Source organism: Pelmatolapia mariae, linkage group LG5 (genome assembly GCF_036321145.2).
Source record: "Pelmatolapia mariae isolate MD_Pm_ZW linkage group LG5, Pm_UMD_F_2, whole genome shotgun sequence".
Taxonomy (NCBI): domain Eukaryota; kingdom Metazoa; phylum Chordata; class Actinopteri; order Cichliformes; family Cichlidae; genus Pelmatolapia; species Pelmatolapia mariae.
In genome coordinates, this window is record NC_086231.1 from 24,498,227 (window position 1) to 24,511,681 (window position 13,455).

Below are 13,455 nucleotides of genomic sequence, written 5' to 3' on the forward strand. Positions count from 1 at the left end.
TTGAAAGAGATCAAAAATAAAATTTAAAAGGGAATGAATATTTGCCATAAATTGGCCAGAAAAAGGACAAATAGAAAAAATTGGTTACTCTTGGTGGATGTTTACATAGCTCACTGCTATCTAGAGGCCTAAGCTCTGTTACTACCAGAGCTTTAGTATCCATTTAAGATAAAAATAGACCCAACTTTCCACTGTTTAAACTCCACTTACTGGCAGGAAGTGCTTTGAAGCACATACATGAAAACAAAATCCCCCAATCAAATCATATAGCGGAGTATAATTAAGTTAGACAGCAAAGAACACGCATCCCTAAGGATTTCTTGGACTGGAGATAATAAGCGCATGGAATGTCTTTTCAAGCCAGTTTGCTGATATGTGGACAGCTTGAAATGTGAGAAATACGGACAATAAAGGATTATAACAATGGAGAAGGACTGTGGGAAGATGTACATGACAAGCCTGCGAGTGTACTAAAAGCTGTTAGGGGGATATATTGCTGTGAGCAGATGGAGTTGCCTAAGTGGGCCAGACAGTGGGCATATATATGTGTGTGTGTGTGTGTGTGTGTGTGTGTGTGTGTGTGTGTGTGTGTGTGTGTGGATTCAGGAACTGCAGGCTATGCCATGCTGAGTTGCAGACTTCTGTTCGAATTAGGTCAGGGCAGGGCTGAAGGGCTGAAGGTGCCATAAGCAGGGATGGATTTTGAGGATTGTGCTGGAGTTGGAAATGGTTCTAAACTGTCATTGTTCCAAGGAATGGTTAAACTCCACTGATCTGTGCTATGGCTGCTAGAGTGTCTCAATGAATGCATATTTAGAATGCAAAAATCAGTCCCACTTGATTACCATTTTTGGAATTTGAAACTGAAAGAGTAGCGAAAAGACAGAATAAGCCAGAGACACTATTACAAGGACACAGAAATGTACTGTCTTGTGCTATGCTTTACAGTACTGGAGCAAAGCCCCATCCACCTTCTTCCTTTTAATATCATCTATTCTGCAGCTCAGGCTCAATTAAAAAAATAAAGAAAACCAGTCTTCTTTTTAGGCTAGCTATGAGGTGATAACGTTACAGAAAAATTGATACTTTTGGGGTTTATGTGAAGATTAAAACCTGATGTTATAATAAGCACTATTACGGGAATACGATGGGATAAATATGGTGGTAAATGAAGAGATGGGAGAGTTAGGACAGAGACAGAAAAAAAGAAGCACAGAGAGATGAAAAATAGATGAAGTGGGGCAGCTCTCATGCTGTGAGACTCATCTGCTCCATAAAGGTGGCTGTTTCTTTTGTCTGATCGGCTTTGTTAATCATCATTTTGAATTCGTTTGATTCAACTTCACACGCAAATGCTGTAGTAAAAGTGAGTCTGTGCTTATTTTCCTTCAAACTCCATGTGTGTCTGAACCTCCACACTACACTTTAGACTATAAATATGTTGGCATAGGGATGTGCGGGGTGTTTTGCTCACTTATTACTTGGAAATATTGCACAACACAGCAACGAAGTAATGAATTGCAGCAATATGGATTCAGCAGCATCATCCAAATTCAGATGATATAAATATAGTAATTCTGTATAGGAACTGTATTACTTTACAAGATTATGGAAATATTATGTAAACACAATATTTGTGGCAACTAACTGTGGTTGAGGATGTAATACACACTCAATTTCTGGGCAATCGCTTTCATTTGCAAAGTGACTGCACAGGTTACCTAATGAGATGCAACCTCCAAACAACTGCAGTACATCTTGGACTCACTTCAATCGCTCTCTGACAAATTGGTAAAGAATTCAACTAACTGCCATCTAATTTAGAAATACAGATCGCCAATCAGGTGCAAGCAACCTGACTCAGTAAGAACCAATGAGCGCAACTTGTCTACGCTGCAAGTTGATTTGAGTCCACACTTTCCAATAAGAGACTCGATTCTGACTCAATTGATTGTGCAAAGTTGACATTTTGCAGTTAAACTGCCCCCTACAGAACTACGTCACCATCTGAAGAAACTTCTTTCAGCTGTTTCCTTATTTACAACGTGTCGCCACACTAGATGGCTCTTCATATTTGCATATCCCCCCTGAGGGATTTGTGTCTCCTCCCAGTCTTAAACCGGGGACCATGTTAGGCACATGTGTGAACCACTGCACTACATAGCCACTGTATCATTGACTGTGGAGGGATTTCTGAATTTTAATTTCAAATCTCTGAGGTTCTGGGTGCACTTTAAGTAATTAATGTGAATTTCTGTGTATGCACATAGCAACAGGTTTGCAACATACCACAACTGATTTGTGATTTTTGCAGTTTAATCACAAACACAATGCACATAACTGTAATCTGATCCCATTCAGCTGCAAACTGGCCACCACAGTCTGACTCTACCTCGTTGCTGTTTATCACTGCCTTGCTGGGCCAAAGTCACTTTGAAGATGGCAACTGACTGTCATCAAAACAGTCATTTCAATGACAATGAAACTTTGAACGGGTGAGTGCAAGATCCGGACAAAGGCCTGCAGCATGTCCCTTGATTACTATAAGATTTATATACTATAAGAGAGGTTAGTCTGTGTTTTAGAGAGACCAGAGACCATGGTCTCTCTAAATCAGAGTTGTCAAACATAAGGCCCAGGGGCCATAACTGACCTAGTAAAGACTCCAATGCGTTTTTTATTTTTGTTTGCTTGTTTTAAACAGCTTTTCCTACTGGCAGTAAGCTAACAGAACTTTTTTCCTTAGTCTTATACATTTATTTATGAGTTCTGACAGATTTTTGTCATTTACTACAGCAGCATTTTTATCCTTGTAGAAAAACTGAGCTGTACTGTTGAAACTGCACTTCTTTTTCTGATAATAAATGGGATTAAATGCGTAGTTAAACATCTTTACACTGACAGAAAGGGGAGTTTGGCTGAATCAGCCCACTTAAGCTCAAAGTGGGCTGAATGTGGCCCATGGTGTAAAATGAGTTTGACTTTCCTGCTCTAAACAATCATATGATTTACTGTAAGAACATTTAATGCTACAGCATGGTCAAAGCCTCATCTCTGGTCATGCAAACCATCGTCATTCACAAATGAAACTGTGCGTAAAAGTGCCCAAATAAACACACTCAGACGTATGAACATTTAGTGCTGAGTTATTGAACCCTTCCACTCAGGAGCAGAGAGCCCTTAGACAGAGAGGCAAATCAGTGTTAAAACCCATGTAATTGAGCCCAGAGGCATGAGTATAAGGGAACAAGTGGAGCAAAAGGTTCCTCTTTTCACTAACAGATTGTGTCCCAGCACCAACTGTTGATTCTGTACAACAAATCAACAAAAATCTTGTTTCTCAGTGAAATGCTGGATTCATCAGCAACACAGTTTCATATCAAAGAAATACACACTGATGAAGTTAAAAAGATTAGTATCTCATCCATCAGACACTAAACAATATAAGCTCACTCTGAAGTCTAACACATAAAAATATCTGTGCTCTTTGCTTGGTTAAAAAGAGAAGTGATGAATGGATCCTCTTTCATTCTCAGAGTTGCCAAGTCAAATGGGGGGAGCTGAAGGTCAACAAGAGATAACAGAAATAGAGAAGTTTTATTGATTATTATAATTATACTGCATGTGCCTATAAACATACACAACGGGGCAGAAAAGAAAAACAAGTGTTGTCGGGATGAATCCTTTTACTCTCTGTGCCTCTCCATCACCCCCGCATGTACAAAAACACAACTCTTACCAAATCAATTGCAGCCAACAGCAGATCATACAAACAACGAGGGCCACTGGGTCACCATAGAACATGACTGATGAAGACAGGCAGGGGCCAATCCATCAGCCCTAACGATTTTAGATGATTACACCATGCACCCCTGCTTTTTCTGTCCACTTCCTCTTATAGCCAGTCTCTTGTTGCTTTATCTCCTCTGTGTTTTGCAATGTATTCTAGGCTAAAAATACCAAGAATTCCGCCTTACTGCTCGCGGCATGAGAACATGCAGCCATTTAAATGTCAAAAAAGTCAGCATGGTTCATGTGTGCAGTTTATCATCAGTAAAGAAATCTCAAAGCCTGTGGCTAAGTGTGGGAACATTTCTTGCAAAGAGATGTTTACAGGCACTACAGTGAAAAGATCAACATCTTAACAACAGAAAGAAGGGAAAAAAAGTGAAATAATGGAGGACACTGGGATTCAAATGACATAATAGGTCATCTAGTCTTTGAAACATAGAAACAGTTTCAAATAAATAACTACTGACACTTAAAAGCAGATTCACTCATATTTTCTATATTAAGTTGAAAAGGCTCTATAATAATACATTATACAATATATAAGATATTTCCTATTTTCCAAATACAGGGCCTGTGACAATGAGCAGTACACCCGGGGTGACATGACTGATGACAAATGCTTACCAACATATTGTAGAGAGAGCAGCGAAAGTCAATATTTGAAATAAAAGGTTAGGAAAGTACCAGGAGAGACAAGGAAATTCAAACTTCTCAGTCAAAAACATCTGAATATGTATGCGTGACTGCATACACACAAAGCCTTGCACAGCTACCTTTTTTGAATTCAAGGTAACTGTGACAAATGCTACTTTTAATATTACCAGATCTTTAACTAGAAACGTAACTGTAATACACTATATGTGATTAACAAAAGCCCTGAAGAGGATCTGTGGCGTGCTCTTATGCTCAGCTGTGTGTCCTCAACCCTGCATAATGAACGCTTTAATTTCAGCTGAAAATCAAAGGGCAGCAGGATACACTGGGATCCCCCATCCCACACTGAACACAGTTTGAAACCAGGAAACAGAGAGCAGGTGATAGAGATGCGGAGCCAAAAATGAGGTTGGCTTTCTGACAGCCGAGATCCAAGTTTTGAGTTGGGTTGGACAAATAGAAAGAGAGAGAGGTTGGGGGTATTAACTTAAGGGAGGATTTAAGTTGATTGCAGTACCATTGCTTGTTTTTATTAATCCCCATCTGTTTTGATTACTGAAACATGTGCCTGCAGCTGGGGATTAACAGTACAAACCAATGCAAGCAGCTGTTATGTGGTTCATAGGACTGATGCACTGATACAACACTTATATCAGATACTGATCAGACAGATGGATGGGGCATTTGTAACAACACAACACTCTATGGGGCTGACCTAGAGTACTGTGCAATAGGGTTGAGCTACCCCTAATTTCTTTATTTTATTTCCAAGGAGCCACACTTTCTTGTAATTTTGAAAGTGGTCTTGGCAATAGCTTGCAGAAGTTTCTCTTTGGAGACTGGCTGCTTTTTCACTCATTTTCAGTCCAATTCTTGTACCTGACCCATTTTCAAAGCCACTTAACACTGACCTATGAATCATTCAATATAAAAAGGCTCCTAACTCGAAAGATGAACCAGTGTTGTTTTCATAAAACGGATAACTTAGCAAGGACGCGGCTGTCAAAAAGCTATCTTTTTAAGGATAGCAAAACGGGAAGAAAATGTTGAGGTATGCCAAATTGCACAATAACTAGACTAACTAGACCAACAGGTCTGATGGAGTGATGAATCCAAATGTGAAAAGTTTTAGTTCTAATTGTTAGTATGTACAAAGGAGGTCAGGAGAGAGTCTACAGCCATCTGTAAAACATAGTTGAGCTTCTGTCATGGTTTGGGGGTGCATTTCAGTCAGCGGTGTTGGAGATGTTGTCAAAATTGGTGAAATTATTATAAATTCAGAAAAGGAACACCAGATTTTGAGACAAGATGCAATATCATCAGGATACCATCTGATTGACAACAGCCATTTCCATTTCTCAAACACACTGCCAGTGTAGTAAAAGCATACATGGAAGGACTATTCCTGAAGAGTGCTTAAAGAAATTACCAGAAAGCTTGGCTAAGTGAGGTCAGTCTGTATTGAAGAGTAGAGGTGATCGTGGCAAATACTGATTTTCAAGTTCATTAGAATTATATAAACTCTTTGTTTTACCTTATATATACCATATTTCCATGCATGTTGATACACGTTTCCTTAAATTATTGCACCTATTTTCCAAGCAAAATATTAAACAATATATTTTTAAGAAGGGTGACTTAAGAGTTTTGCACAGCGCTGTATTTAATTCATTTCTATATTTAATAGGTTACTCATCAGAAAAAAGTGCACCAATAGACATGGGTCAGGGAAGTGACACTGAGTATTTCACACATGCTACGCTAGAGCAGGGCGATATGACCAAAAATATTTATCACGATATACATTTGAAAATTTGCGATAACAATATAACTGACGATATAATTGACACTAGACAAAATACTTTACAACTCCACAACTTTATTAGTGCAAAAAAAAAAAAAAAAACCATCAATGTATTTTCACTTTTCACAAGCAGCTGTTTTTTTATGTACATTAAAGTTATATAATATAAAAAATTAACAGTGCAAATGCAAATTCCTTGCTGACAGTTTAACCAAAAGGCATTTCCAGTGGAAATTGGTCAACATATCCTCAGCATAACCATGTATAATATCCACAAAACTTAAAAAGAGGTTATACACACACAATACGGCAATATTATGTCGAAGCACAGTACGTATCACTCCGCGAGGCTCCTGCCTACGATAGCCGTAATGCTCTGACAATCCATCAAGCGGTGCGGGTTCGTAGCTTAGCAAAGTCGTACTGAAACATTTGACAGATTTTTGAGCGCCGTGTACCACATAAAATCGTTTCGAGGTCAGTAAACACAGCCAGAATTCATACATAAGGCACCCAGGATTATAAGGGGCACTGTCGATTTTCAGAAAAATCAAAGGATTGATTTTAAGTGTGCCGTATTTTCTAAAAAACACGGTAATAACGACGGCCCGCTAGCATGCTCTACCAAAAATATTGCTTTGTTATGTATCTGACGGACGAAAGCTAAACCTGTTCCACACCACTGAAGTTGCAGCATTTTTACAAACCAGTTCTGGTTCATCTGTTTCATTCAGCGATCCGCTTTCATCCTTCTAATTCTCCGTCGCTGCCATGCTTTTTCTGCCATGTGCGTATGAAAACAAATGCACTGCGCATGCGCGTTTTACCCATATTCTATCGCGATATTTCATTTTCTTATCATTGCCGAACATTATACCGGTATTACCGTGAACGGTATGATATGGTCCAGCCCTATGCTACGCCACAAGTTCTGTTTTTTTTTAATAGTTTGTAACTGACTAGGTGATTTCCAACAAACAATGGTCAAGTGAGTTGGCCACAATAAAAGAAGCTGATAAGTGTGCTTTCCATTTCAGCTTCGCTCTCTCTTTCTCTGTTACCATTTTGGATGTTGCTATATTAGATTTTACACTTGTTAGGAAGATTTTATAGCACTTGCAGTAGCATTAGTAAGCCATCAGCTTCATTACATCTATACCTGTCTCTCTGTCCAGCTACACTCCATGTGTGTACAGAGGGGTACACAGGGGTAAAATGGAAAGCAGAGAAAGAGAAGAGAGACACTAGCAAGAGCGTTTAGGACAGCAAAATGCAAGAGCAAAAACTTTGATCAACATCAAAAGTACAATTTGTTTGTGTGTACCATTGTTTGGTATTATTTTGATCATAAAAAGCAGTTCAGTACATTTATATCATTGTATGTACCTGTTACATTTGCTTTGTGAAGTTTGAAAAAAAGTTTAATTTGAATCTGACGCTGCTTGAAAGATAAAAGAATGATTTCCAGTCTTTACCTCACAGTGAGAAACAAAGCTTGTTAATGTACACTGGAGCTGTATCAGTATTCAGTATTGGCATGAACCTAAAGCCAAGGTATCTGCACTGATACTGCAACAGACCAAGCATACTAAAGTGCTGGGACAACTGTGTCACTGAAGACCCCTGAAGGAAATAAATGTGACATATATAAATAACAAGTCATTTAAATACACATTTGATTATTTTGCATTTACTGAATGTTTTTGCAAATTCAGGACAGGTAAATTGATGACTAATGTTTAAGACTAATACTAATGGTTTTATATCAGTCACCGCCCCCATCATGGTCAAAATATGAGCAAGGAAGGTTCCAAAAAAAACAAACACAAAACGTGTGTAGAGAAAGGTATAGAAGCGCGTCAAATTTTCTGTTTCCATTAAAAAAAATTTTTTTAATCCAATTCACAAAGCACACACATGAACACGGTGGTGGATTATTAATAGCGAATCAAAAACTTTGTTTCCATAGTGACTGTTTGAGTCCATTATGGAAAGTGTCTCTTGTTGTTACCAAGACAACAATCCAGCAAAGGCAAATGAATGTGGCAAACAGCTGAGTGATGCATTGAGCCGGTGATCTCTCCATAAACAAGCTCAGCCCCAAACCGGGGGCAGGTGGAGAACTGGAGGGATGACAATGAGAGGGTTGAAAGGATTTTCATGTATGTGGCTGTCAACCAGGCTCAGCTGGTTATGTATGTAATGTATATATATATATATATATATATATATATATATATATATATATATATATATATATTCTTCATATTATGATTAGGTTTTGAATATATTTCTACTTATGTCAACTCGTGACACAAAAGGAGCAAGGGGAGGTTTTATAAACTCACAAAACCAGCTAGTTTTCACCTTGTATTAGGTTTCATCTAAGTTCACAGAACTTAATCCAAAACTAACAAGGATGTGGGTGTATGGAGAACGCGCTTTAAGCAAGACACCTTGGACAAACATCCTGTCTTATGACACTCAGCATCCATGCTTAACGAGCTTATAACCAGGAGTTATTCTAGGGATTAAGTGTTACAAGTATCTATGCATGCACAAAACAGTATATGCTTAAAGGGGAAAAATGGGATCCAAATTGCTACAGTAATTTTGGGAAAACATTTCATAGTGGGAAAGACAGTGGGACTATTTGGACAGGAGGACGATCTCAACCCCAGCATGACCTCTGGAAGGCAGAAACAGTCTTGATGTCTTGATGTCAGAATAAATTGTATTATTATAAAAGCCAAATCACATCAAGATTTGACTAGCGTACTGTGTGCAGCTACAACAGTGGGATTCCTGCATACTAGCACATATGGTGTAGCTGCGCTTAAGATACGTCAGGAATGATTCAAGTTTCTATGACAAACAGTGGGGTTGCCATTCAAAAATCAAGCATGACCATTTTGAGATAAAGTGATAATCACAATCACACCCATGTGAATAAATCCTAAACTGAATGTTTGTGATTTATATGCTATGTTTTGCAGGATTTATACATCTCATGCTATGATTTATTCATGAAAGAAGCCACTTTCACATTTTTTGTCCCATGAAATAACAAAAGCAAGAAAGTATAAATCAATTTAACATTCTGTTCTATGGGAACAAAAAAACCCAAACTAGGTCACATTCACGAGTGAATCACACTAAGACATATTAAGTCATATAACACAGGCACACACGCATGCACACACTTTGAGAGATTACACAGCAAACAGATCATTAATAAGGAGACAAGCACAAATCTGCAGCCAGCTGAACGCAGGACACTACATCCAAACACACTTCAGCGATATAGCAATCTTGTCTGCAAGTACTGATAATACAGAATGTAGGCAAAGACTACTGGTGGTTTGATGAAAAACAGCTTAAATAGTTTTCAGAGCAGCCAATCCTCCTTCATAGTGTTTCACACTCACCAGCGACAGACGTAAAAACACAGAGACAGACTAAGAAGTGAGAATCCAAGTCTGTTACATATTTTTATGTGTCACTAGTCTCATATAATGACATATGTGCTGGAATAAACACAGACACTCAGCTATGCAGTTTAACTTTCTTAAACAGTGAGCCAAACATTTACAGAATCACTGTTACGTAAAACATGTTTCCCAGTTAAACAGTATATTACAGGGGAATAGAGAATGAAGTGTTCCTCATTTGGCTGTTCAGCAATATAAAATAGTGATAATTTGTTGAGAGGTCCTTTGGCTTAACAATCTTATAATATAAGAAAAAGAATAATCTGAAGTAGATCAATAGATTACTTCAGTATAAATGCTGATTCTTCTCAGGAGTATCTTTTTGGCCTTTCGTCGACACTACATTAAACAGGTTTAAATTTATGAGGCTGTGTGTTTATCTTGTGTACTGACTAAGAAATACACTTCTTTAAGAGGTCTAACATTGTATTCATTTGCACACAAGCAGCAGCTGATCAGCATCTCAGTGTAATGCTTTGTGGCAGGTTTGTTGACACTGCGCCAGAGAGGTAGATCAACAGGATACCGGTGACATGGCAGTGTTCCTCATACATAGACTTTACTTGGGCAGATTGCCAAGGTATACTGAAAACCTCCACAGCATATTTGATGACCCATTTTTTAAATCAGTCTGAGAGAACAATAACATCTGTTACAGGGTTTTTCATACATCCATTTATTTATTCAGCTGCTGATAACCATATAGACTATATAGGCTGCAGATAAATGTAGCCACTGACCCTGACAAGTGAAGACAAACTGTGGGAGACTAGATGCTGGGTAAAAAAACAAATACAAGTAAAAATCAGTGTCACACACAACAAGTAATTGTGAGGTCATTAGCTAAATTCACGGGCTTTGATCAGATGATCCTTCTGAAAATAAGTCCATATTTGAGTAGATATAATACTTCAAAGAGAAAAAGGCAGGTGAAACAAAAGGTGGAACACTTATTTTCACAAAACTAAAAGCCTGACATTCACAAGAGCGCCCAGCATGAAGTTGGCTTGCAAAAGGCAGCCCTTTTAGGCGGATGGTTGCATAACACCGCATATGGGTGCATCATTTGCCTATTCAATACATTCACGGCTGAGTGCCCTTTACCAACTATGGTTTATACATTCTTCAAGCAGCAACACTTACTAGGTAATTACATGTATAATGGTTTTAAAAAAATGAAATCTAGTGTCAAGTATATATTTCTGGATTTTGTCCATGTGAGAAAAGTGAATAGACAGGCAGTAAAGAGCACACCATTTTTGCACTTCATGGTTCTGCAATGTCTTCTAGAGTGTGACAAAGACATCTTGCAAACCGACAGCACGAAGGATTTCAACACTGTGGCAAAGACACACTTACGTGCCCAGGACGTCTTTGAAGTCATACTTCTCCTTTATGTCCGTGGTCTTCTTTTTCCAGGCATGACAGTCCTCATCCAGCGGCATCTTCTTGTTGTGACGCTCAGAAACAATACTAGTGAGGAAAAAGGGGGATAAGGAGAAAATATTCATAAATATCGGCATTTAACTGCCATAAATACTTCACTGATAGTTCAGGGCTCACATCTCTTATGCTTTTTATTGCAAATCTATTTTTTACCCTTATCAGTTGGATTAGACATTTCATATCCAAATGTAGGTCACATTACTATGTGAGCATTATTTCACTGTGTTGGGAATATATTAGTTGTTTAGCTGATTTATTAGGGTGTGTATAAGCCAGGTGGGTGTCTGTTAAGCCACTTTTCCACTAGAATCCACATGACTCATCTCAACTTGGTTTTTAGGTTTTTCTATTAGGTGATAGTACCTTATACCAAGTACTTTTTTAGTACCTACTAGACCAGGTTTCCAATCGAGCCAAGTCGAGTTGTGATGTCAACAGACTCCATGCCACTGATTGGTCAAGGAGTGACGGTACTGGATGAGTTATGAGACCGACTCCTTCACAAGAATCATACTCGCCATTTTTTAGCCTGGCAACGAGGGAAATGGCTACACACAACGCCCGCCACCTTCTCTGGCCCTCTTCTTTCACACTGAGTATGACAAAAAGTCATAGACCAAGCAGCAGATATACCATCACCTCGATGTCCTCCACTGTATGGTGTGTTTGTGTCTCATACAAATGAGATGACAGAACTTTCTACAGCGCCTTTCAAAAACTAACCACACTGAGTGATTTTCTAAATTACCAGTGGATCTGTTGCAACTACAGGCAAACCATTGCAACACTTTGTTACAGCAACAGCTGCATGTTTCTGTTGCGTTTTCACACAGTCAACATTGTATGGCATAGGGCTCTAAGAACAGGGCCAGGGTAGATTTGGTCATTTACACAAAAACACTGGTAAATATCTGGTCAGAGTTGCTTGTGTGCTGGTGATTCCTTTTAAGTGGTTGTATTCTAACATGTAGCATATGCAGCGCTATAAAGCTTCAAAATGGCAAACAATAAAGTTGTATCACTTCCAACTATATAGAGATGTTGTGAAGTTACGTCAGCGCAGTCATGTGCAATAAAATTTATAATCAGCAAAAGAGGAATTCATTGCAGACAGGGCCAAAAGCCAAGTCTAGTATCTGCCAGGTTAATAAGTAAACCAAACAGTGACCTGAAGCAGTTCAGTTGCTGCTGTATGTCCTAAGTACATAACTTCAAGTGCTTAACTTCTTACCACCGCAGTTGTATCAGAGCTGCATACAACTCTGGTTGTATTATGGATCCAGATAACAGATAAATTTGTCATCCTCACGCAATGTTTTTTTCACAGAGCTGCAAAGCTGTGTTGACAAGTCCAACTTTAAGATGAGCCCCTCTGAAGAAGCACATTGTTATGAAGAACTGAAACTCAGATGTTTATGCTTATGAAACGTGTGTTTATCTATTTAAAGTTGAGCATCAGGCAAGTTAGGTGAACTCAAATAAAGTCAAACAAAATTAGACTCACACTCATATACCCGGCCAAGGTATTAAGCCCTCCATAAATACCCTTCTACCATTAAAAAGTTATAAAATGCAGCTCTCATTGAAACGATGTTTGTTTCTTCCTGTTTTCTTCTCACTTCATTTTTCACACCAGAAGTTAACTTTCAGATGTTTGTCCTCACCACACTTTGAAGAGTGGGAGGGATCACAGAGGACCCTGCTGTCACAGCTATCATAATCTAAACCTAGAAAGTGCCTCAAGATCTCAAAGACTAAAATAGCCCTGTTCATATCAGCATGCCGCACTCCTCCTCTGTTCCTGCTGCCTGCCTGGCAACTTCACAGTCTGTCTATATGGGATGATATAACATATTGTTCTGGACTGGGCCAGTGTTGTTCTGCTAAAGGCGATATAACAGCGCAGTTAATCATCTTCCAATTAGTTCAGAATCAGCTCATTTTAATGCCGAGAGGCACTGTAGCCATATAAACAAGGCGAGGCTTAACACTGCAGTTATCTCAGAACAAATGGTCATGGCCTCTTCTAGCTGCAGGCACTGATTGGTGTACATGCACAGTAGCATGAATTCAAAGATTATTTTTTCCCACGTGTGTCCAGGGGTTTTCACATGATCACACACATACAGACGCGCACAGACAGGCGCAGCGGCAGTCGTGTTACCTTCACTAATGCCAGAAGTCGGCTTCATACATGTCGCCATGGAAACCCAAAGGCGCTGCTATGGTATCTGAGCGTCTAAATTGCTTTAGTGTCTAATGGCAGGT

General features: G+C 38.9%; 1 protein-coding gene across 3 annotated transcripts in view; it reads right to left on the reverse strand.

Annotated features, from left to right (window-relative positions):
- Positions 1–13,455, reverse strand: part of camk1b (calcium/calmodulin-dependent protein kinase Ib) — a 51,897-nt gene that overhangs the window by 34,534 nt on the left and 3,908 nt on the right. For all 3 annotated transcript variants that reach the window (XM_063474395.1, XM_063474394.2, XM_063474396.1), the window contains one exon: positions 11,101–11,214. In XM_063474395.1, the coding sequence (XP_063330465.1) occupies positions 11,101–11,186 (86 nt within the window). In that variant the 5' untranslated portion in view covers positions 11,187–11,214. The remainder of the gene's footprint in view (positions 1–11,100; positions 11,215–13,455) is intronic.